The following is a 25,927-nucleotide window of genomic DNA, read 5'->3' on the forward strand; positions in this document are numbered from 1 at the left end:
ATACATCGGTGCAAATGGAGGAATTGGCTTGGCAACAAGCTGTGATTGATATTTTTTCTTTCTGATATGCTAAATGAAATTACTGTTGTTGCTTCAAAGAACTAACTGCATTATGAAAATTGAATTAGCTTAAACATAATGATACAGAAACCAATTTTTAGTGCCTTAATTATTTCTGTCATAGTTAGTTTCACCATGGCCCAATTTCAAATTTGTTTTTAAAATACTTGCTGTGCATTATTTCATAAGACAATATCGATAGTTTTTGTTCACACATGTGTGACTATGGTTTCAATTTGGCTGTAAATTTAGTGTGTTAAAGACAGAATTGTTGTTGCGACAGTTTCACAGATACAAAGGAATCCAGTTTGGAATTTTTTTCCTTTTATCCAGATCTCAACTGGTTTGGTATTGGTTATGGGGTAACCCTTCCCCACCTTGTCTACCTATGGTATGAAAACTAAACCTACTGCTGATGTTTTGGTTTGTACCTGGCTTAAAGTCAGTTTGTTTATGCTAAATGTAGCAGGTATCAAGTTTCCAAATCGATATCCCTAAAAGGAATGTGAAGGAAAGCTAAAAAGCTACAACATTAGCAACATTTTGTGACTGTACTACATCACTTCTGTGGTGCCTAATTTTTTAAAAATCATTCATGAGATGTGGGTACTGTCTGCAGGGCTAGAGCTTATTGTTCATCCCTCATCGTTTTTGAACTGAACAGCACACCAATTTTTTTTCAAAAAGACAGAAAGATTGAGCCACATTGATAAGTGGTCTGGTATTACCAAAAGGCCAGTTGGTACAGCAGATTTCCTCCCCCAAGTAAACCACATGGGATTTTACAACAATCTGGTCACTGATGTTTTTATCTCTGATCTAATTGATTAACTGAAATTAAATTTCTCAGCTACGTTGTGGTGGGAGTTTAATTCTGGTCATTGGATGATTATTAATCCAAACCAGGGCAATGATTTAATCACAATGTACAGGTGGTTTCCAGGAGGTGTTCAGATTGCTGTTGGACATGTGTTTAAGAATCTCCTTCTGAGTATTGGGCAGCAGTGAGTAGGCGACTGGGTGGTGTTTATTCTTTTGCATTGTTTGATGTGCTGCCAGAATGGACATAGATTCCCTGGTGGCATTAGTACCATTGTCTGTCTCCAATGGAGGAGAGTAAAGCAACAGGCTCCCTCTGGAGGTGACTGCAGAATGCTGCAGCTATTCAAAGAAAACGCCAGACCCAATTTCAAGTCCTTCTAGGTCTTTCAACTTCTCATGTGCTCTTTCTGCATTTTACAACTCAGTGGTGGCCTAAACTAAATTATATAAACAAAGTTTAAACATAACTATTTATAATACAGTTCTTCCAGCGGTCTTGTGCATTTATTTTTTAGTCTAATTGCTGTGAACACTGGAAATACTATTGAAAGTCCAACAACAGATAACCAGCATTTGTTGCATTAACTCTCCTTAAACTTCTTAAAATCTCTGCTGTCTCCACTACGCTTCAATTTCCTCTTTGATCCTTTCAGCACCATAGTTTAAATTCAGCATTTGTAAGCCACAATTTTTTGCAAGTAAATCTTGCAAAACTTGAATTAGCCATCACCTTCATCTCAGCATGCTTCTCCTCCTCATCCCAGTCTTAAATTAAATCAGACTGTTCCCAACATTTGTTAATTTTTATAACACACATTGAGTTTCCATCCCTGGTATCCTGATTCATACAGTACATATGCATTCTTCTTTATAGGTAAACATAATCTCATATTCTGTTGTGAAACAGGCCATTTGGCCCACTGGGTCTATTCCATCTCACAGTGAAAATACGTGTATTTCCGCTACATGTGGGAATGGGGGTTGAATATTACTTGCTTGCACTGCAGTCCTGTGAGTTCTGAAGAGACTGAAAAACCATCTGAAAACAGTGCCACAATCAGGGTGGGTGAATGACTTGATTGAACTACAGTATACAACTTCTGCTGCCTAAACCTGATCTCCATGAGCTTCCAGCAGGTAGACCTGAAGTGTTAAGATGCATCCTGAAAGTTCCTCCACCACTTGTGTTCAAACTTCAAGGCTCAAAGTACCAACATACGTATATGTCACTATATACCACCTTAAGGTTCATTTCCTTGCAGGCATTCACAGTGGAAGAAAGAAATACAATGAAAATCTACACACAAAGACTGACAACCAATGTGCAAAAGAAGGCAAACTGTGTAAATAAAAAAAACAAAGATAGGATAAATAGATAAATTACACTGAAAACATCAGTTGTAGAGTCGTTGAAAGTGAGTCCATAGCTCACCCAGTCCCACTACAACAGCCATGTATCCTTTCTGTGAACATGTCTTCGCCACCAGTTTGTACCACACGGTTTCCAGATTTGTTTTCAGGCTTCTCGATCCCCAGGTACTCACATTCAATTGACTGCTTCTCCCATCGTGTTCTATGTGCCACGCTTTCCGCCATGAGGAGGTACCTGGCATCTCTATCCCAGTCACTTCCACAACTCCAGCATTCTCTCTCCATCGCCTGTAATGAACTTGTGTGCTTCTGTATCCTCCGCCAGATCCACGCTTTCGATCACCGGTTCTTTGACTAAGGATCGGAAGATCACCCGTCTACAGACCACAGGACCTGCTGTCTCCAACGCCAGCAGGCCTGGGCGTCTCCAGAAAAATGATCCAGAGCAGATTCCACCATCATCAATATGGGTTCCAACAACCTCAAAGATCTCCAAAGTGCTGATTATGCAACCTCCAACTCTGACTCCAGCCTTGGCCTCCAGGCTGGGTCTTCACGCACTGCCATTGGATCCCCCATCTCGCCTTCCCCACCACCACTCCGCAATCCAGTCCTGCCGAAGGGTCTCGTCCCGAAATGCCAACTGTACCCTTTTCCATAGATGCTGTCTGGCCTGCTCAGTTCCTCCAGTATTTTATGTGTGTTGCTATAGGCTGTAGAATCAGTTCAGAGTTATTATTCTGCCAGTTCAGGAGCATGATGGTTATAGACTACTAACTTCCTGAATCTGGTGGTGTGGGACCTAAAGCTCCACTACCTCCTTCCTGATGACAGCAGCAAGAAGAGAGCATTGCCTGGATGATGGAAGTCCTTGTTGATGGATGCTGCTTTCTTGTGTAGTCTTGGACAATGAATTCCGATGGCACAGTGACAATAGTGCAAACTTTCAGAGATTTTGAGGACACTGTGTTCTTATAGAAACTGTTCTCCTCAATGGAGCTCAGTGTAGGGAGCATGTGTTGGGAATTGCAATGTGCTTGTTGACCAACCTTGTCACTAACTCCATCAGCAGTCACCATTTGGCCGAGGTGGTACAAGGTTTTAAACGAGCTCAGGACCTTTCGGGATTTTTCAGTGGGCTGCAATCATAATGTTTTCTTAGGTGCTCAGCAAAGGCCAATAAAATGAAGCGAAGTGTAAGTGTAGTGGCCACTGTGTGAGTGGACAGTGTTAAAGTTGTCTGAATTTAGCTCAACAGTCCTAAGCAAGAACAGGTGGAGTGAGTTTCTAAAAAAGTTTTTTTTCTTTCTGTCTATTAGTACGTAGTTAGTCCGGTGAGAAACAGCCCAGGGTTAGTGGTGTGTTCTTTGTGTGAGGTATGGCAACACCAGAGGTCCCAGATGTGGAAACTCTGAGACCTTCAGTCTCCCTGATACATCTGGACAAAGTAAATCAAGCCGCTGCTCCTTAAAGACCGTGTTAAGGAACTGGAACTGCAGCTGAATGACCTTTGGGTCATAGGGGAGAACGTGGAGGTGATAGATAGGAGCTATAGAGAGGTAGTCACTCCCTAATTTGCCGGAGGCAGGTACCTGGGGGACTGTCAGGAAAGCAAAAGGGAATAGGCTGCCAGTGCAGAGTACCCCTGTAGCTATTCCCCTCAATAATAAGTACCACATTGGGTGGACGACCGAGCAGTTGGAAGCTGCAGTGACCTGGTCTCTGGCGTTGAGTCTGGCTCTGTGGCTCAGAAGGGTAAGCGGGGAGAAGAAGAGTGCAGTAGTGACAGGGGAATCCATAGTTAGAGGAGCAGACAGGATATTCTGTGGCTGTGAAAGAGACACGCAGATGGTATATTGCCTCCCACGTGTCAGGTCAGGATGTCTCAGATCAGGTCCACAGCATTCTAAAGGGGGGGGGGGGGGTGGTAAGCATGGTACTTATTGGTACCAATGGTGTAGGTAGGAAAGGGGAGGAGGTTCTGAAGAGAGAATATAGACTATTAGGTAGAAAGTTGAAAAGGAGGACCTCTAGGGTAGTAACCTCTGGATTGCTGCCTATGCCACATGTCAGTCAGGATAAGAATAGAATGATTTGGCAAATGAATGTGTGACTGAGGAATTAGTGCAGGGGGCAGGGTTTCAGATTTCTGGATCATTGCTATCTTCTGGGGAAGGTATGACCTGTACAAAAAGGACAGGTTACAGCTGAACCTAATGGAGACTAATATCCTTGTGCACAGGTTTGGTAGAGTTGTTGGGGAGGGTTTAAACTAATTTGGCAGGAGGATAGGGACTGAAATGATAGGGCTGAGGTTGGTAGAGAAGCAAAGGCCATGTGTAGCAGGACTGTGAGGAACAGCAGGCAGATGTCCTGAGCTCTTTTCAGTCAGTGGGATGAGATGAAGTGTAACATGGAGGAAAAATAGAAAAGGGTGATGAGCACAGGACTGAAGGTGTTATATTTGAATGCACACGTATATGGAATATGGTAGAAGATCTTGTAGCCCAGATAGAGCAGTTATGACGTTGTGGGCATCACTGAGTCATACTGAAAGGGATGGGGGTAGGTTGAGGGTGTGAGTGGTTCTGTTGATATAAACTGAAATGAAATCTTTAGAAAGAGGCAACAATTGGAAGATGTAGAATATCTTTGGGTATAGTTAAGAAACTGCGAGGGTAAAAAGACCCTTATAGGACTTATATACAGGTCTCAAAACCGTAGTAGCCAAGATGTGAGCTAAAGTTACAAAGGAAGATAGAAAATGATGTCAAAAGGGCAAAGTTACGATAGTGATAGGAGATTTCAATATGCAGGATTCAAGATTCAAGTGCATTTATTATCTAAGAATGTGTAAATTATACAACCTTGAGATTTGCTTGCTCACAGGAAGCCACAAAGCAAGAAACCCAAAAGAATCCAATTTAAAGAGAAAAAAATTAAAAAAAATAAAAGACCAACACTTGATGTGCAAGAGAAAGAAAAAAAACAAATCATGCAAATTGAAGCGAACAACAGCATTCCAAACTAAAACTGAGTCCTCAGATCCGAACCCCGAAGCAGCCCAGAGTAGGCCCAAAGCCTCGCTTATCAGTTCGTCATATTAGCGGGCACGGAGCACAGCAGACGGGGCGGTCTTCATAGCCACAGCGCCACGGACGTGACCATCACAGAGAATGAGGGAAATCAGCTCTTGTTCCGACCGAGACCCTGTCTTTTCAGTCTATCTGGGCTGGCATTTAAATTGACCCAACAACGGAACAGTAAAGGTCTCTGCACCCTGGAGAGAGGAGTGAACATCACCGAGAACGAGCGAAATCATCTCTCGCCTCTGATCCGGGCCAATGCTTAAATTGTCTAAATGGCGCACTGTACCTTACACTAGGACCCCGGGCACCGGACTTAGACCACACTGCCCAGCAACTCGCTCTGGGTCCAGGTTCTGTCGCGCAGCTCGAAGCTGCTCTCAAGCTCTTCAAGTCAGCTCAGCGCCTAGAGCAATCCAACCACGCTCCAGGCCAGTTGAATGATCAAAGGAACTTCTTCACCCAGGCCTCGACCTCTTTTGGCACCCAGAGCGGTCCAACCTCACTCCCGGGCTGGCTGTACGAGCATCGGAACTCCAACTGCAACAATTCTGCAACAAACCACCTTGGCTCATTCTCTGAACTCGCCTCACCATCACTCACTCCTTCACTGTTTGTGGAGATAAGCTAACATAATTAATATCCCAGTAGATTGGAAATATTAGGTTGGTACTAGATCCAAAGAAGGGAACTTGTAAAATGCCTACAAGTTGGATTTTTCAAGCAGTTCTGGATTGGGTGTTGTGCATTGAACCTGATTTGATTTGGGAACTTAAGGTAAAGGAGCCCTTCAGAGACGGTGATCATAATATGATAGAATTCACCCTGCAGTTTGAGGGGGAGAAGCTAAAGACAGATGTATCAGCATTACAATGCAGTAGATGGAATTACAGAGGCATGAGAGAGGAGGCGGCCAAAGTTGATTGGAAGATGATACTAGCAGGGTTGACAGCAGAACAGTAATGGCTGGAGTTTCTGGGAGCAATTCGGAAGGCATTGGATCGATTTATCCTAAAGAAGAAGATTTCTAAAGGGAGGATGACACAACCATCGATGACAAGGGAAATCAAAAACAGCATAAAAGCCAAAGAGACTGTTTGTTGGCTTTTGCACGTTAGTTGTTTATTCATCCTTTTGGGTGCAGCCTTTCATTGATTCTACCATGTTTCATGGATTTACTGAATGTGCCCGTAAGAAAACACATCTTAGTATTGTATATGGTGACATATATGTACTTTGATAACAAATTCACTTTGAACTTTGATATCATATAGCAAAAATTAGTGTGAAGGTTTTAAAAACCAACAGAAGGCAACAAAAAAGGTATAAGATGAAAAATGATGGCAAGCTAGTGAATAATATAAAAGAGGATTCTGAAAGAGGTATTTGAAGAATTGTGGAGGCATTAGTAATGATCTTTGAAGAATCACTTGATTCTGGAATGGTTCTGGAGGACGAGAAAATTGCAAATGTTACTGCACTCTTTAAGAAGGGAGAGGGCCAAAAGAAACGAAATTATAGTCCTGTCAGCCTCACTTCAGTGGTTGAGAAGATGTTGGAATCCATTATTAAGAATGTTGTTTCAGAGTACTTATAGACACATAATAAAATAGGCCAAAGGCAGCATAGTTTCCTTGAGTGGAAATCTTACCTGACAAATCTGATAGAATTCTTTGAGGGAATAACAAGCATGGTAGACAAAGGAGAGTCTCTCAATCTTTTCAATGACTTTAGGTTCCCTGGCCCAAGTTGTCTCATTTTCATGATGGATGTCCAGTCCCTATGCACCTCCATCTCCCATCAGGAAGGCCTTACAGCTCTCCGCCTCTTTCTCAACAATAGACCCAACCAGTTCCCCTCCACCACCACTCTCCTCTGTCTGGTGGAACTGGTCCTCACTCTCAATAATTTCTCCTTTGGCTCCTCACACTGCCTTCAAACCAAAGGCGTAGCCATGGGCACTCATATGCCTGTCCTTTTGTCAGCTACGTGGAACAGTCTGTGTTCCAAGCCTACACTGGTACCGCTCCCCAACTCTTCCTACACTACATCAGTGACTGCATTGGTGCTGCTTCCTGCATCTATACTAACCTCATCGACTTCATCAACTTTGCCTCCATCTACCATCCTGCCCTTAAACTTACTTTGTCCATTTCTGACACTTGCCTCCCCTTTTACAATCTCACTGTCTCTAACTCTGGAGACAGTCTATCCACCAATATCTTTTTCTCACAGCTACATGGACTAAGCCTCTTCCCAACCTGGCACTTTCAAAATGCCATCCACTTCTCTTAGTTCCGCCGTCTCTGCTGCATCTGCTCTCAGGATGAGGCTTTTCATTCCAAAACAATGGAATGTCCTCCTTCAAGAAAGAGACTTCCCTTCCTCCACTACCAACGCTGCCCTCACCCGCATCTCTTCCACTTCGCACATATCTGCCATCACCCCATCCTCCCACCACCATACCAGGGATAGGATCCCTCTTGCCCTCACCTGCCACCCTATTAGCCATCGGGTCCAGCACATAATTCTCCCCAACTTCCGCCATCTCCAACGAGATCCCACCATCAAGCACATCTTTCCCTCTCTGCCACATTTCCACTTTCTCCAGGGATTGCTCCCTACACGACTCCCTTGTCCATTTGTCCCTCCCCACTGATCTCTCTCCTGGTACTTATCCTTGCAAGCGGAACAAGGGCCACACCTGCCTCTACGCCTCCTCCCTCACTACCATTCAGGGCCCCAGACCGTCCTTCCAGGTGAGGCAATACTTCACCTGCGAGTCTGTTCAGGTTATCTACTGTATCCAGTGCTCCCGGTGTGGCCTCCAGCATATCGATGAGACCCTACGCACATTGGAAGACTGCTTCACTGAGCACTTTCACTCTATCCACCAGAAAAAATGGGATCTCCCAGTGGCCACCCATTTCAATTCAACTTCTCATTCCCATTCCAACATGCCAGTTCATGGCTTCCTGAGGCCACACTCAGATTGGAGGAGCAACATCTTATATTCTGTCTGGGTAGCCTCCATCTGATAGCATGAACATTCGATTTCTCGAACATCCAGTGACATCCCACCCCCTCACTTCTTTTCACCATTTCCCATTCCTGTTTTACTCTCTCACCTTTTTCATTGCCTGCCAATCACCCCCCCCCCCCACCACCACCACTGGTGCTCCTTCTTCTTCCCTTTCTTCCGTGGTCTTCTACCCTCTTCTATCAGATTCCTCCTCCTCCAGCCCATAATCTCTTTCACTGATCAACTTCCCAGTTCTTTACTTCACCCCTTCTGGTTTCACCTATCACCTACCACCTTGTACTTTTTCCTCCCCTCCCCCCACCTTCTTATTCTGACTTCTCATCAGTTTTTCCAGTCCTGATGAAATGTCAACTGTTCATTCCTCTCCATACATGCTGTATGGCCTGCCGAGTTCCTCCACCACTGTGTGTGTGTTGTCTTGGATTTCCAGCATCTGCAGATTTTCTTGTGTTTGTGAGTCTGTAGATGCTGTTTACTTGGATTTTCAAAAGGCCCTTGACTAGGTGCCACTTGAGGCTGCTTCACAAGTTAAGAGCCCATGGTATTACAGGAAAGATACTACCATGGATAGAAGATTGGCTGATTGGCAGGAGGCAAAGTTTGGGATTAAATGGGACCTTTTTTGGTTGGCTGCTGGTGTCTAGCCGGTGTTCCACAGGTGTTGTTGTTGGGACTGCTTCTTTTCATGTTAGATGTCAATGGTTTGGATAATGGAATTAATGGCTCTGTGGCCCAGTTTGGAGACAATATAAAGATATTGTAATTGAAGGGTCAGGTAGCGCCGGGGAAGCAGGGAATCTGCAGAAGAACTTAGACAGATTGAGAGAATGGGCAAAGAAGTGAGATGGAATATAATGTAGGGAAGTGTATGGTCATGCATTTTGGTGCAAGGTATAAAGGGAAAGGCTATTTTCTAAATGGGGAAAAAATTAAAAAATCAGAGGTGCAAAGAGACTTGGGAGTCCTCATGCAGAATTCCTTAAAGGTTAACTTGCAGGTTGCATAATTGGTAAGGAAGACAAATGCAATGTAAGGATGTTAAGCTGATGCTTCGTAAGGCATTGGTCAGACCACATGGAGTATTGTGAGAAGTTTTGTGTCTTCTATCTAAGAATGTCTTGACATTAGAGAAGGTCCAGAAAAGGTTCACGAGAATTATTCTGGGAATTAAACGAATGCCTGATGGCTCTGCATCTGTACTCACGACAGTTTAGAAGAATGAGGGGGGGGGGGGATCTTATTGGAACCTACCAAATATAGAAAGGCTTAGGTAGAGTGTATGTAGAGAGGATGATTCCTATAACAGAGTAGTCTTAGACCAGAGGTCACTGCCTCAGAATAGAGGGACATCTATTCAGAACAGAGATGAAGAGGAATTTATTATACTATAGGGTATAGAATCTGTGGAATTCATTGCCACAGACGGCTGTGGAGGCTAAGTCATGGGTATATTTAAAGTGGACATTGATAGGTTCTTGATTAGTCCGGGCATCAAAGGTTAAGAAGGCAGGAAAATGGAATTGAGAGGGAGAATAAATCAGGCATAATGGAATGGTAGATCAGACTCGATGGACTGAGTGCACTAATTCTGCTTCTATGTTTTATGGTCTATTATGTCAGATTTAAAAATTAGATTCTGATGCTGAAATCACTGATTAAGACTATCCCTAAAATTCACAATGAGCAATGTTTTAGTCACCCATCTTGCAAACAGAGGCCATGCTCTTTTCTTGCTGCTGCCATCAAGAAGGAGGTACAGCATGTCCCACACTATCAAGTTCAGGAACAGCTATTACCCTTCAATCATCAGGCTCCTGAACCATCATGGACAAGTTTACTCACCTCAACAATGAACTAATTCACTTTCAAGGATTCTACAACTTAAGTTCTCAGTATTATTTATTAATTTGTTATTATTTGGTTTTTTTTGTATTTGTAAAGTTTGTCATTGTTCACACATTGGTTGTTTCTCTGACTTTTTGTGTAGTTTTTCATTGGTTCTATTGTATTTTTTGCTCTACTGGGAATGCCTGCAAGAAAATGAATCACGGGGTAGTATATGGTGACATGTACATACTTTGATAATAAATTTAATTTGAACTTTAATTCTTTAGCTTGTTATTAATTTCTGATTATGTCCCTGCAGTGTGCCATGAAATGTTTTATTGTATTAATAATACTAACTAAACGTAAGAGATTGTTAGTAGTTAAAAGGAGGACAGGAATCCTTTAAATGAAGCAGCTGTTTCTCTAGGGAACATTGGAGATAGGAGTTGATGACTCAGACACCTTCCTCGTACAGCTTACTGAGAAACTACTTCTATTGCTTGTTTCTTTGTTCAGAAGGGAATTTGGATAGTGATGCTGAGGAAAGGTATGGAATCAAATGATTCACAGAGTATTTTGGGGGTATATTTTGGAGGATATTTCTGTGCCTCACTCTGGCAGAAGGTGAATCAGATATTTGCAAATTTAATTAACTCAAGATGACATTTGAATCTTTTATCAATACCAATACTTAAAGCTGCCTGCTTCTAACTCCATAGCATGATCTAACTCCCCTGCTGCAGATCATGTGCTGTGGAAACCATTACTTACTTACTGCCTATTTCACCTGCTGGCATTTAGGACAGTGATGAAGGTCCTTCACCTTTGTCTGTCCCTCCATTGCTATTTCCATAACAGTTTTCTTTGACCAGTCATGGTTGTTAGCCCTGAATTGAACCCCCAAACCTGGAGGACTGGTGGGCTACTCTTAGCATGACCTCTACCCTTTGACCTGTTTGGCATGGGTGACCCTACCAAGAGCCAAAGCATAAAGCCCTGATTCCAGCCAGCATGGGTTTCTGGGTCATTAATGCATGCAAGCCTCCAAACTATGCCAGGATTGTAGTCTTCTTGGAGGGCTGAAACCATTATCCATTGTTATATTGCCTGCAAGCTGAACTATTATAGTGCACTCCAGGCTGGTTTCATATTCTACTTGCTGTAAAATTGAGCTCATCCATATCTCTGCCACTGAATTTGAACTCACGTCAGATCTTTGTTACCTCTCACTGCTAGGTTTTCTCATGTATATTGGCTCCAGTTGAAATGAAGCTATTACAAAAAAATTCTTAATCCTTTTTTCAAATCCCTCCATGGGATCCTTCCCAATATCTCGCTCCTACCACCACTTTTTCTCTGTATCTTCTTTCACCCTGTAACCCTTCAACATCCCTGCACTGCTCTAATTCTGTCTTCTAAATCAAGTTGTATGTTGCCTTTTATTATAAGGCATCTGAGTAGAGAAATAAGAAAGTTATATTGAAGTTGTAGAGTACTTAAATGAAATTGCACTTCAGAAATGTTTTAGTCACTCCACAAGTACTTGTTTGCCCTGGTGATGGAGATTTACTGGACTGGTTCAAGGATTGGCAGGACTCCTGTAAGAGAGTGGTTGCATCATAGCCTAGTACAGGAACACCAATATCCTTAAAGCAGAAAAACTACAGAAAAGGAGTGGATATAGTGCAGTCCATCACTGGCGAAGCCCTCTCCACCACTGAGCAAGATCTTAAGTCACAGGAAAACAACATCCATTTTCAAGGGCCCCCACCATCTAGGCCATGCTTTCTTCTCATTGCTGCCATTGGAAGGAGGTACGGGAGCCTCAAGTCCCATGCCACCAGGAACAGTTATGACCACCACCACCCACCCCAGCAATCAGGCTCTTGAACCAGAGGAGAGAACTTCACTCAGCCCAACACTGAGCTGATTCCACAACCTATGAACTCACTTCTAAGGACTCAACAACTCATGTAGTTAATATTTATTGCGTGCTTGCTTATTTATTTATATACTTTTTTTTTGTATTTGCACAGTTTGTCGTCTTTTGCACATTGGTTATTTGCCCATCTCTGTTGTTTGCAATTTTTCATCATTCTTTTATGTTTCTTTCTACTTACTACAAATGCACACAAGAAAATGAATCTCAGGGTATTATATGGTGACATATATATACTTTAATAATGTACTTTGAACTTTTAAACCTTGAGGGGCTGAAAGGATTGGAGTTAGGTTCTCAGAAGTTGAATCGAAGAGATCTCATTGAAGCTTGCAGATTCTTGGGCAGCATTCAGGCAGGATTGCACGTTTGAGGAGCCTAGTGCCAGGAAGCATATATTGAGAATAAGGGGTCGGCCTTACATGGCTGAGGTGAGGCGAAATGTCTTTATACAGAAGGCAGTGAATTTGGAATTATCTACTCCAGAGGGCTTGTGTTTCTTCCTAATAAAGATAGACAGATTACCGAATTAAGGGAAATGAGTGCTGAATACTGGCACTGAGGTAAATGATTAGCCATGATCTTAATTGATGGTAAAGCAAGCTAGAAGGCCTGAATAGTCTACTTCACCCCTGCTTTTAGTGTTTCTGTGTTAATTGGAGGCGGGATGGAAGGTAACATGGGTAATCAGGCGAAGTTTGCCTACTCTTTGAGAACGCTTCAATCTGACAGATATTATGCACACATCTTCAAACACGCCTGTTCTATGTGAGCACCATGATTATTAGAAGGATTTAGTACTCATGACCCTGACATCCATTGCAAAAGACAAGGTCCACCCCTGCGTACCGCCTTCTCTTGGGAGAGCAATAGATGCCAAGCCTCTTGTAAATTGTGAGAGAGATGATTGGAATGATCTGTACCTCCCTCCAAAGATGCAGTGAGCAGTTGGCTCTGTGCTACCAGACAGATGCTGTTAGGCGGGGCTGACTTCATTATACTCACTGTCCTGTCCAGCTTGAACAACCAAACTGCTCCAATGACCTTGTCATTCAGATCTTACTTTGGAGGAGCACTGAAATAGGTTATAGACTGGTATGAATAGTCATTTTTCCTGGAAAGTGGTACTGCACATCAGGAGCATGTTCGCATTTTGCAGTTATTTATTGGAGAAAGACTGCACATTTTCCTATAGATTTGTTTACTCAGGTAATGATTACTTGCATATTGCAGAACATGGAACGTTACAGCACAGTACAGGCCCTTTGACCCACATGTTGTCCTCACCTTTTAACCTACTCTAAGATCAATCTCACCCTTCTCTCCCACGTAGAACTCCATTTTGTTTTCATCCATGTGAAAGAGTCTCTTAAATGTTCCTATTGTAATTGCATCTACCACCACCCCTGGCAGCGAATTCCAACCACCCACCATTTTCTGTGTAAAAAACACTTACTGCTGACATCCCATCTATACTTTCCTCCAACCTTCTTAAAATGATGCCCCCTCGTATTGGCCATTTCCGCCCTGGGGAAAAGTCTCTGGCTATCTACTGGATCTGTGCCTCATTTGTTGAAAACCACAAAGGAGAATGAAACTATCTTGTGGCAGAAGAGCTATTTTTTATTGTTCATTTACAAGTGAGGAGAAGGGTAAGGTTGTGATGTAGTAAGTTAAATAGAGGAAACCTTTCTTGAGACAACTTGTCCTCTGATATACTTGTACTAAACAGAATAACAGCCTCAAGAAACAATTGTAACAGGGAGTCTAATGACCCCTTGCTACCCTGGCCATGAAACCCACAGTGATAGAATTATGAAGTGTCCTGCAAGCCACTATTATCCACAACATCCAATTTGTAATATCCTTAACTGACCTGTTCAGTTTTTATCATCACCTATTAGAAAGTTTCCTGTACTGTTCAAGCTGCTTTGAGCGCCATCAATGTTCAAAAGAGCAGGAATTAGATTTTGCCAGCCAAAAACCATCCACTAATTTGTTTGATGATGGCTTCAGGGCTGTCTGTGGAATCAAGTAGAATTATTTGGTGCTGTTTCATGAGGGAATGCAATATCTTTATTTGTGTAGTTGAGTTCTGTCCTTTGGGCACTCTTACGCTAGTGGATGCTGTTAACTATTATAATAAGTCAACTGCTCCTCTTTTTCTGGCTGTCTGAAATCTCAGGGGTTATGTATCAAGCTTCTCTTGTGCAAAGAACAATCCTATGTTACTTGAATAGTTTCTGGATAACCTTAGATATCCCAGAACTGCCAGAAATGAACTTCTACTATAAAGTGATGATGGAGACTCTTGCAAGGGGAGATGAGTGAAAGATTATTATACTGAAAATTATTATACTGAATTCCATGAAAGTGATTCATTAAAAGAAATTATTAGGGGATCTAATATTTAGATACGTTCCATACTTCTTCATTAGGGGATCTATATTCTACACAGGGAAAATTTTAACGTTGCATTTCAATTACATGTGAACCATTCCTCCCCCTGGAAAGGGCAGTTGATTTCATGTTTGTGTTATTTTCATTTTACCTACAGCTTTGTTTTATCTGTATTCAAAACAAATTTGAATGATTGCTTTGATTAATTAGTGAGTTCATCGTGTCACATGTACTGAGGTACATTTAAAAACTTGTATACTATCGATACAAATCAATTCATCACTGTGGTTTATTGAACTCGTGCAAGGAAAAACAGTAACAGTGTGCAGAATAAAGTTTTATAGTACAAAGAAAGTACAGGCCATGTGGACAGTAAGGAGTACATCATGAAAAGGCAGATTGTGAGGTCTTGAGTCCATTTTATTGCTTTAGGAAACTATTCAATTGGTTTAATGCATTACTGTTATGGAATTCATAATAATAATTTTCCTTTTGTCAGTGTCTTCAGCAACGTTCCATACTTCTTCATTAAGCAACAGGGGGAACATGGTCTCTAGCTTATCTTGCTTCATATGAAGGAGACAGTTTGATTCCTTTAAATATTTCAACAGATGCGTGCTCTGGCATTTCATAATGCAAGGAAATGTGTGTGAAAACACAAGAATGCAGAGTACAGCTGCATCAGCAATCACTAATCATTTCATGTTTAGGCAGTGTACACCAGAATACATCAGCTGTTGTAAGGGGAGCTCGCCATTTGAAAGAACCTTAAAAGTAGCTTGAGATGGAGAGAAAACCACATTGAGACAAGATACTGAAACTAGTTCATGATTAGCATGGTTACAGGAGCATCATTTAAATGTCATAAGAAGATTGCTTCTATTTTTTTGAAGCTGGTTTCCTATTGCTTTTCAGAAATAATTATTTGAAAGGAAATAAGGTGAATTAGAGTTGAATCGGGAATAGAAAGAGCAATAAAGTGAGGGTAAAACTAAATAAAGAACTGCAACATTCAGAAAGAGATAAACCGACTGTACCCATTGTTTTCCTCTTCTCAGAGACATGAACTGCTACTGTGGATATTAAATCACTCACTGCCCTAACTTTTCACAATAGTTAAATGTGTAATTAAAACACAAATGTAACAATTTCATGAAACTCATGGGAGTTTGATGGCAAGCTATTGGTTTCTTGATGCTTACAGTGAAAATTGGCAGCAATTTGTGGTGGCTTGCCAATTATCCTGTGTCTATCTATTCTTTGCCAAAATGATTGTACACTATAATCAGAGTGTGTATTAAGCTTACCATTGTTTGGTCAGTAAATTGTGGGTGAATTATCTAAATGGACTAGTGTGTAATACACGTGTATATACCAGTTATATGGGATTCATGCCACTAAAGATCTCATAGAATATTACAAATAGTTTTGCTTCTTGCTAACAGAATGAATTAAATGCCATTTCAAATTGACTGTCGGCATAATTATGAAGTTACCCTCTTAGGAAGTCAAATCAACAAAATTGTATAAGTCAGAGAATGGTGTACTGGTGCAACTCACCTATCCTGACTCTCAGATGAAGAATGGTCCATATCAGAAGAAAAGGTTATTTTAAAAAAAATTGTCCTTGTTCATGTTTGCTTAACGAGTGATAGCACTCTGCATTTCTTATTGCTCTCTATAGAACCATATGTCTGAGTCGAGCCATTTTCCAACACAATTTCAGTGTCTTCAGAAATAAGTTTATTGGTCATGTTGCAATTTGGAATATTGGATGCAAAATACAAAGTTAAATGTTTCCATTTGGGTTGTTGTTCTGAACAACTGCATCCTACATTTTCTCTTGAAGTTATTGGGACTAATTTATCTCTACTGAGTAATATTCTTTCACTGAATATTGCCTACACTAGGCTTGTTTGACTCTTCTAATATGTTGATGTTTGCTTGATATCCATATTTTAGTAGAACATTTCTATCTAAATATGAAATTAATCTTGCAACAAACTTTCTAAATGCTGCACTTCACCGCAGAACCTGTTGAGGGCAGCAGAGGTTTTAATGGGGATGTTATTTGTTTCATTTATCTATAACTATAATCTTTTACCAACTTTAATTTATTACTAAACTTCTATTTTGGGCTACCATTTGGTTCGTAGATAATTATCTTTATTTTCCATTTTGATTTAATGAGTTATTCATACACAATATTGAGTTTGAATGTCAGTTACTATTTTTTTAAAATGTGGTTTCTACATATTGGAGAATGCTGATTAATTAAAGGCAAACATTTTCAAAATTCATTTGAAAATATTTCATTTTAATTTTTAATATACATTTTAAAGCTATATTTTAACTGTTTATTTTCTTTTGATTGAACAGATTATTTGCTTGTCTAAATTAGCAGTGAATAATCTGATCCAAGGCGACCGAATTGTCACCTCCTGCTAGTGGATAGCTTTGATAAGAATATCATGCATTACTTTTACTACTGGGAAATGCAATCCTGTGTGCAAAACTATTAAGTGTATTTGCTTCTGCTAAACACAAATTACATTAATTTGCTAAAGCTTTCTTTTTTGTTACATTTTTAAATATGTTGATAGATTAAATTAAATAATGATCTTAACAAAATTGAAATCTAGAAGTATTTTGCTTGATATTCATGTGTACAATTGACACTTGGTAAATACATTGCAGCTCAATCTTGCTGTGGCTTGCTGTCTAATAATGATTATAATTAGTTATTGTTTTCAATAAAATTTGGAACTGAAATTTCAGCCTGCTTCACTGCTGAAACCGTGTAGCATAATACCCTTGAAAATCCTTGCTAATGAGTTTGATAACAGAATAATTATTTTAGCAAAACATTCAAATATTTTAATTTGGAATAATTAGAAATACTACAATCAATATGGACAATTGATGAGATCACCGAGATAAATCAGTTTTTATCATTGGTGTTTCTGAGCTTTTCCAGTTGGAGCACTGTTTGGAGTTTGGCTTTGAACACAATTGATCATAGTTTAAACTAGGTATGTTTAAGCTTATTATTTTACATTTTAAGGTTCTAATTGCGTTATTTCTTCCTTTTTAGTCTATGGTCACAACATGAAAAGCAGCAATGATTTTGTTGGTCGGATTGTCATTGGGCAGTACTCTACGGGTGCGCCCGAGTCCAATCACTGGCGTCGGCTTCTGAACCTACACCGGACCTCATCTGAGCAATGGCATAGCCTGCGTTCACGTGCTGAGTGTGACCGTGTCTCCTCAGCATCACTGGAAGTAACGTGATGGAGCCACCTCACCTACTCCCACCAGGGTGAAGCTTGCTGGTGTTACTACCGGATGGATAAAGAAAAGGCAGTATCAGGTCACACAGCTTGACAAAGAGAAATAAAAGCTTCTATGCGGCATTAAACAAATGTATTAGTAAATTAATTTTTGAAGTGCTATAAAAAATGATTCGTAATGGCCCATATTGTTAACATACTGTCATAAGCCAGTAGTGCAAGAAATAACTATAAGGTGAATGTGGCTGTCCCTATTGTACATTTAATAAGATCAGTATGAGCTTACTTAGTGTAAGTAGTGAACTAGCTTAGATTTGAATTTTCTTGATGGGGGCTCATATTTGTGGAAGCCATTAATATCTGAAGGATTACTGTTGTGTGGATATGACTATATTATCTCTAGTGCTGTATTTCTTTCCACCATGCTTATCAATAATCAGAAGCTGCTATCAATAGATTATTGATATATTAGATAGATATTTGAGCACATTATTGTTGTAATGATGAGCTGAGATTCATAGAACTGTTGCATAAATTGTGCAGAGCAGCTGTGAGCACTTGTATTCCTAATGTCAGGACTTCCTGCTATTAATATTTTGGTAGAATAATATATTGAGGCAATGTATTTACAGAGTCTTGTGTGTTGGGTATATGGTATTTGAGTCTTTAATTGAAAGATGTATGGATATAATTCTAATTATGCAGTCAGAAGGTTGCTAGTAATAAACTATTGACATCTCTGTTTTAATAGATGCTTCATTGCAAATTTAGAGCATATTGTTTCGGTTCAGAGTGTATATTCCCAATAAAGCAAATGTAGAGGTGTAATGCATTCATCTAGTTGTGCATTTCTGATGATCAAGTTCGTTGATATTGACCCAAGTTATAAATAACATGATGAAGCAGAAGTCAACGATACATGCATCTGTTATGCTTAAAGGAAGAAATGGTTCGTTTATACATGGATATCACAGATACTTGTTCTCTGTTTTGTTATAAATGTACTGTACTTGCATTTGATGGGCTGAGACTGAGGATTAATCACAAAATCTTTCTATTTACAATATATTGTTTGTTGATCACTTGAATGTATTTATCTGAAGTCAAACTGTAGAGAGTACTTTAAAAGTGAATGAATCCAAAAGTAGTTTTAACTAATATATTTTGAAATGAAAAGATGTTGCCCATCTTTTAATGTGTGTATGTGTTTATGTATATGTATGTGATGTGACAAATATATTAATTCATTAAATTAAATTCAACCCATGTTAAGTTAATAGAGAAAGAAATGTCATTTAAAATTGACAAATTTGGTAAAGTTGCTGATTCTGAGAAGGGTTGTCTGACTGCAGAGTGATCTCAGTGATGTGGGAAAAGCATCATATATAACATGTTCGAGGAACACAGCAGGTCAGGCAGCATCTATGGAAACGAATAAAGAGCTGGTGTTTCAGGCTAAGTACTCCGGATTTCCTGCATCTGCAGAATCTCTTGAGTCTATGACAGGCAGATGAAATGAGATGTGAAGTGATGCATTTTAGGAGGACTAATCAGGATAGGATATGCACATTGAATGATAGGACTGCATAAAGTATTGAGGGCCAAGAAGTTGGCAGTACAGATAAAAATAGGTGATTAAAAAGGCAAATGACTTGATTAACTGGGGCACAGAATTTAAGCAGGGAGATTATGGGACAACTTTATGAAAATTAGTTAGGCCTGAGCTGTGAAGACCTCCAAGTTATTCGAAGGTGGGCTGGAGAAGGTGCAGATGTTACCTGGGATGGGGTATTTCAGCTTGATAGACTGGGTTTGTCCTCCTTGTAGTGGAGACAGAGAGGGGGCCTAACCTAATACGTCAAAGTTACAAGGGGCACAGGCAGGCTAGATCATGAGACACTTTACATATAGAACAGATGACTAAAACCAGAGGGAAGAGGTTTCTGATGAGGGTTGGGTGTTTTGCATAAGTTTTGAGCAACAGTTCTCCAGGTGGGTAAGCTCTGGGATCTCTACGGCAACCGACCTTGTATCAGCAGTGGAGTAGGGAGTGGGGAGGAAGTAGGGACAGGGGTGATGCATGAGCAAGGGAATTTACGTAACCTACTAATTAATAGTGGCAGAGCTTTGTACATTTGTCTGACATTTAATGCTTTTAATAGAGATATAAACCAGAAAGACACTTCTGGTAGTCCTGTTCAGTCATTCATTTTCGTATTTGGCATGGTAAAAATTTACTCTACTTGGTCAAAGTGAGGATATGGGGCATTTGAAGTCCTTAGATCCCTGAATTATGGATTCTAAAAACAGAGGTGGCAAATTTAATTGCTTTACTTAAAGTAATAGAGAAAAAAAAGATTTTACAGTTGGAGAACAAGCGATATAAGCAAAAATCTTTCTGCAGATACAAATAGGTCACTTGGTGACCAAGATTGTGCACTGCCAAGAGTGAGGTACAGCCATAATCATTCACAGTAACTGGAAGCATTCAACAATTATTTGAATTGTAGCTTCATGTGAGCTTTATCAAATAAAATTTCAAATCAGTCCCCATAAGAGGTCAAAGAAACGGGTGTTATGGAGTGTCTACAGGGCCAAAAAGTGTCAGGCCTGCACAGACAGGCACCTCCCAGTCTCAATCCAGCTGACAGGAGTCACCTGCCAGCTGTTTCCAGCTCATCACCTGCAGCCTATTTAAGCCCAGCTCTCATCAACAGTCCTGATTCACCCATCGAACCAGCCAGCTCTTCCTAGCCTTGTTGTTTTAAGTACCATTCTCTATGGTTTTTACGGACCCTCGTGGCTTGTTATTTTGTGACTTATTGATAAAGTGGTCGCTCACTGCTAAACCATCCCTGCTGCTTTGCATCTGGGTCAAGCCTCCTCTTCATTTCCTGACAGAAAAGGAGGCAGAACAGTGGAAAAGTTTTGAACCCTGGGTCCTTAAAGGCTGAAGCCACAGTCTTGTAATTTATCCCCATGATTCAACATCGTTCAAAACTGCTGTGCCAAAATGGAAAGCATTCTACCTGGTTTTATCTGGCAATCATATTGTGACTTTACTCTATCTACTTTTTTTTTAAAACTCCTTTGTTGATGTCAGTGAAGACAAAAAACAACAGGGAGGAAGAATAGTGGAGTACAGAGACCAAGTGCCTGATAATACTGAGGGCAGACATTGCTAACTCCCATTGAGTAGGCACTCATACTCTTCCAATACTCATGAAAATCAATTTATGGTCTTTTCAGCTGGAATGTTCGTCTCCAGCCTTGTCTTGTACCATCTTCTGAAACAGTAACAGATGGATGCATTCTTTGCCCAGTTGAACCCTATGGTGTCAAGCTGTGTTCTGTGTACTTTCACTTGCTGCCTTACCACCCACCCCCCCACCCTCCCTGAGTTCCTCCAACATTTTCTTTGTGTTATTTTGGATTTCCAGCATCTGCAGAATCTCTTGTTTTCATAAAAAGCCTGGGTCAGATCCATCTTAGACTGATGGAATGGGTCTCTTCCATCTTTTGGCTCGGATAGGAGGAGATACTGTTTGGCATGAATTTCACTTTAAAGCCAAGGGATAACTGGAATGAGAAATACAAAAGTGTCATATTGGTGCCATAAAGGTTATTGAAACCAAAGGTTATCGTTGGAGTAGGCTATAGAGAACTTCTCTCTGCATCTGGTGTAATATTCAACCTGAAAGTCTTGATTGAGTCTTTGCAAATGGAATAAGAAACGGGGAACTGCAAACTACCTGCTCTCTCAAGTTAGCACATCAGTGGTGAAGACAGAAATTTACTGTTGAGAATTTTAAATAGAAAAGGTTCCATTCTTCAGTACTAATAAGCACATGATAAAAAGGTTAATTAGAAGTCAAAGAACTCACAGTTTGGTGAGATAGGAATGAGGACTCAAACTGGTAATGGCTACATCTGAGTAATTATTTGAATGTTAGCCCTGGCAGTTCTACAACCTGCACTTGTACACATGAACTGTGAGTCTGGGATATATTGACAGATTCATTTGTGGGGTTGGGGGTGTAAACCCATCAGTTTGCACTGTTACTAGTCTAGGAGAATGCAGGGAATTACCAATCAGATCCTGCATTTTAAATAGCCTATTTTTTTCAATTTAATTCAACTTTACTCGCTTTTAATGATAGTGGTTCCAACCACACTGATAGACCTAAAGGTGAGGGAGGTCAGCAAGAGTTGTACTCCAAGTCTGAACAATTTTAATAGGTGGCTATGGCCTACAGATGACTTTACTCAGTAGATCAGTGTCAATATCAATAGTGCCTAAAGCAATACGTCTGTGCAATAGCTTAACGGTTAGTGTAAAATGATTACAGAGTAAGTGACCCAGGTTCAATTCCTCTGCTGTCTGTAAGGAATTTGTACCTTCTTCCCGGATCCACGTGGGTTTCCTCGGGGTGCTCTGGTTTCTTCCACATTCCAAGGACGTGTGGGTTAGTCAGCTAATTGGTTATGTTGGTGTAATTAGGCGCCGCGAGCTGATTGAGCCTATTATGCCACTGTATCGCTAAATAAGAATAACTAAGTAAAAATCTAGTTATTAGTACTTTGACTCCAGAAAATGAGACAAATCTCACTGGTGATCCTCATCCCACAATCCAACATCATGCTCTGAGTGACAATGGGCAGTGCACTTTGGAGGTTGCATACCTAACACACGGCTGGCAGCCACAAAGTGGAGGGCAGGTGGGGCATGGATCTTTACTGGCCATAAACCTGTAATTGATTTAAACATCTTTTAAGTGTCTCTGACAACCAGAAGCATTTACAGATGCGGTATTTTTTCTTTCAAAATCATTAATTGATAACATGTCTAAAAATGTTGACAAAGCCACAATATTTAAAAACATTAATGCAAAGTAAAATAATTTTAAAAAGTTAAGCCTCTATCTTTCTGCCTCGCACTCTTTGACCTATGACCTTAAAGAAAATGAATATTGTCTTGTATCCTGCACCAGATTTAACACACGATCTGGGAAGCAATTCCCAAGTGTAATGCTGGGTGATTCAACAAAACTGGGCTTTGTTGCTGAAGTCAATGTGAAAGGGAAAGCCAACAGGTTCTGTCATAGTTCATAGCCAAGGGGAAAGGCAGAATTCCACCACACTTTCCTCTGGCAAATTGTGGAAAGACTTTGGGACATCAGGATGGGAATCATCCCACAGAATTCCCAGCCTCTGATATATGGATTTCATATCGTGGATTCTTCTATTTCCACAATCTTGCATTATCTGTACAGAACCAGGACTGTCTGGAAATAAATGCCTTTCTGCTGATTATACTGCTCAGTTCATATATCAATATTAGAATATCAATTAAATTGTTGTTTCAAAATGTAATCAGATAACTACATAAATTTTAAACGAATTTGTGATAAAAATGTCTTGAAGCAGCATCTGGCATTGTGGAAAAAATCTGAAACTCAGCGAATGCAGATTAAATGCCCACTTTTGGCAGCTATAATTCAGCATGTGTTATCTATGCATGTGTTTTGCAGAATCACACTATCTCGTGGTAAGGAAGAAATCTTTTATAAGGCGCATTATGAAACAAGAGAAATAAAGACCACTGTGAAAAAAGCACCAAACATGTTGCCAATTCCCTCCAAACATAGAATGTAGAAAAAAATACAAGTGAAAGAGGAAAGGGAAGGAAAGGAGTCATGACAAAAAGCAGAACTGCCTGGCACTTGGATTCTACCCAGTACTGGTACACCAAAACATGGCAGAGTTTACTGCTAATCAAGCCTCTTGCCAAAATTATTTTATTTACTGCCCGTTGCGCCGCTGGCACTTAGAGCAGTATTGAAGGTCTCCATCTCCCGCGATGTTCAGGACTTCCTTCGTCATGTCAGTAGCTTCCTCGTGGTTTTCACTACTGTCAGTCAAGCAAGTCCCAGATGGAGACTCAGGAATACTGTCGCAATCAGATGTAGAAGGCTTCTTCACTGCTGTTTCCATAACAATTTTGTTTTTCCATTCAGTGTTATTAGCTCTGAGCTGAACCCCTGAACCTGGAGGACTGGTGGACAATTCTTAGTCTGTCCTCTATCCTTTGCCCTGTTTGGCATGGGTGACCCTGCCAAGAGCCAAAGCATGGAGCTCTGACTCCAGCCAACGTAGGTCTCCGGGTCATTGAGGCACACAAGCCTCCAAACCACAAGGTTGTGGTCCTCTTGGAGGTTGCAAAAATTATGAAATGGGTAAAAATTCAATGTGAAATAGTATCAGGGAGGTTTATATACTTTGAACCAATCACTTAAATAGAAACTGCAAACAACAGGAATTCTGCAGATGCTGGAAATTCAAGCAACACACATAAAAGTTGCTGGTGAATGCAGCAGGCCAGGCAGCATCTCTAGGAAGAGGTGCAGTCGACGTTTCAGGCCGAGACCCTTCATCAGGACTAACTGAAGGAAGAGTGAGTAAGGGATTTGAAAGTTGGAGGGGAAGGGGAGATCCAAAATGATAGGAGAAGACAGGAAGGGGAGGGATGGAGCCAAGAGCTGGGCAGGTGATAGGCAAAAGGGATACGAGAGGATCATGGGACAGGAGGTCCAGGAAGAAAGACAAGGGGGGGGGGGACCCAGAGGATGGGCAAGGGGTATATTCAGAGGGACAGAGGGAGAAAAAGGAGAGTGAGAGAAAGAATGTGTGTATAAAAATAAGTAACAGATGGGGTACGAGGGGGAGGTGGGGCACCAGCGGAAGTTAGAGAAGTCGATGTTCATGCCATCAGGTTGGAGGCTACCCAGACGGAATATAAGGTGTTGTTCCTCCAACCTGAGTGTGGCTTCATCTTTACAGTAGAGGAGACCGTGGATAGACATGTCAGAATGGGAATGGGATGCGGAATTAAAATGTGTGGCCACTGGGAGATCCCGCTCTCTCTGGCGGACAGAGCGCAGATGCTCAGCAAAGCGGTCTCCCAGTCCGCGTCGGGTCTCGCCAACATATAAAAGGCCACATCGGGAGCACCGGACGCAGTATACCACCCCAGCCGAATCACAGGTGAAGTGTTGCCTCACCTGGAAGGACTGTTTGGGGCCTGAATGGTGGTAAGTTCCCTGGCCCCCACCGCTTTATTTTCACCATGGATGTCCAGTCCCTATATACTTCCATCCCCCATCAGGAAGGTCTCAAAGCTCTACACTTCTTTTTGGATTCCAGACGTAATCAGTTCCCCTCTACCACCACTCTGCTCCGTCTAGCGGAATTAGTCCTTACTCTTAATAATTTCTCCTTTGGCCCCTCCCACTTCCTCCAAACTAAAGGTGTAACTATGGGCACCCGTATGGGTCCTAGCTATGTCTGCCTTTTTGTTGGCTTTGTGGAACAATCTATGTTCCGTACCTATTCTGGTATCTGTCCCCCACTTTTCCTTCGCTACATCGACGACTGCATTGGCGCTGCTTCCTGCACGCACGCAGAACTTGTTGACTTTATTAACTTTGCCTCCAACTTTCACCCTGCCCTCAAGTTTACCTGGTCCATTTCCAACACCTCCCTCCCCTTTCTAGATCTTTCTGTCACTGTCTCTGGAGACAGCTTATCCACTGATGTCTACTATAAGCCTACTGACTCTCACAGCTATCTGGACTATTCCTCTTCTCACCCTGTCTCTTGCAAAAACGCCATCCCCTTCTCGCAATTCCTCCGTCTCCGCCGCATCTGCTCTCAGGATGAGGCTTTTCATTCTAGGACGAGGGAGATGTCTTCATTTTTTAAAGAAAGGGGCTTCCCTTCCTCCACTATCAACTCTGCTCTTAAACGCATCTCCCCCATTTCACGTACATCTGCTCTCACTCCATCCTCCCGCCACCCCACTAGGAATAGGGTTCCCCTGGTCCTCACCTACCACCCCACCAGCCTCCGGGTCCAACATATTATTCTCCGTAACTTCCGCCACCTCCAACGGGATCCCACCACTAAGCACATCTTTCCTTCCCCCCTCTCTCTGCATTCCGCAGGGATCGCTCCCTACACAATTCCCTTGTCCATTCGTCCCCCCCATCCCTCCCCACTGATCTCCCTCCTGGCACTTATCCGTGTAAGC

General features: G+C 41.3%; 1 protein-coding gene across 3 annotated transcripts in view; it reads left to right on the forward strand.

Annotated features, from left to right (window-relative positions):
- syt17 (synaptotagmin XVII) overlaps positions 1–19,064 on the forward strand; it is a 51,362-nt gene extending 32,298 nt beyond the window's left edge. For 2 of the 3 annotated variants that reach the window (XM_072269524.1, XM_072269525.1), the window contains one exon: positions 17,643–19,064. In XM_072269524.1, the coding sequence (XP_072125625.1) occupies positions 17,643–17,839 (197 nt within the window). In that variant the 3' untranslated portion in view covers positions 17,840–19,064. The remainder of the gene's footprint in view (positions 1–17,642) is intronic. The other variant, XR_011887372.1, reaches the window with a different exon arrangement.
- The last annotated feature ends 6,863 nt before the right edge of the window (positions 19,065–25,927 follow it).

Source organism: Mobula birostris, chromosome 9 (assembly GCF_030028105.1).
Source record: "Mobula birostris isolate sMobBir1 chromosome 9, sMobBir1.hap1, whole genome shotgun sequence".
In the NCBI taxonomy this organism is placed as follows: domain Eukaryota; kingdom Metazoa; phylum Chordata; class Chondrichthyes; order Myliobatiformes; family Myliobatidae; genus Mobula; species Mobula birostris.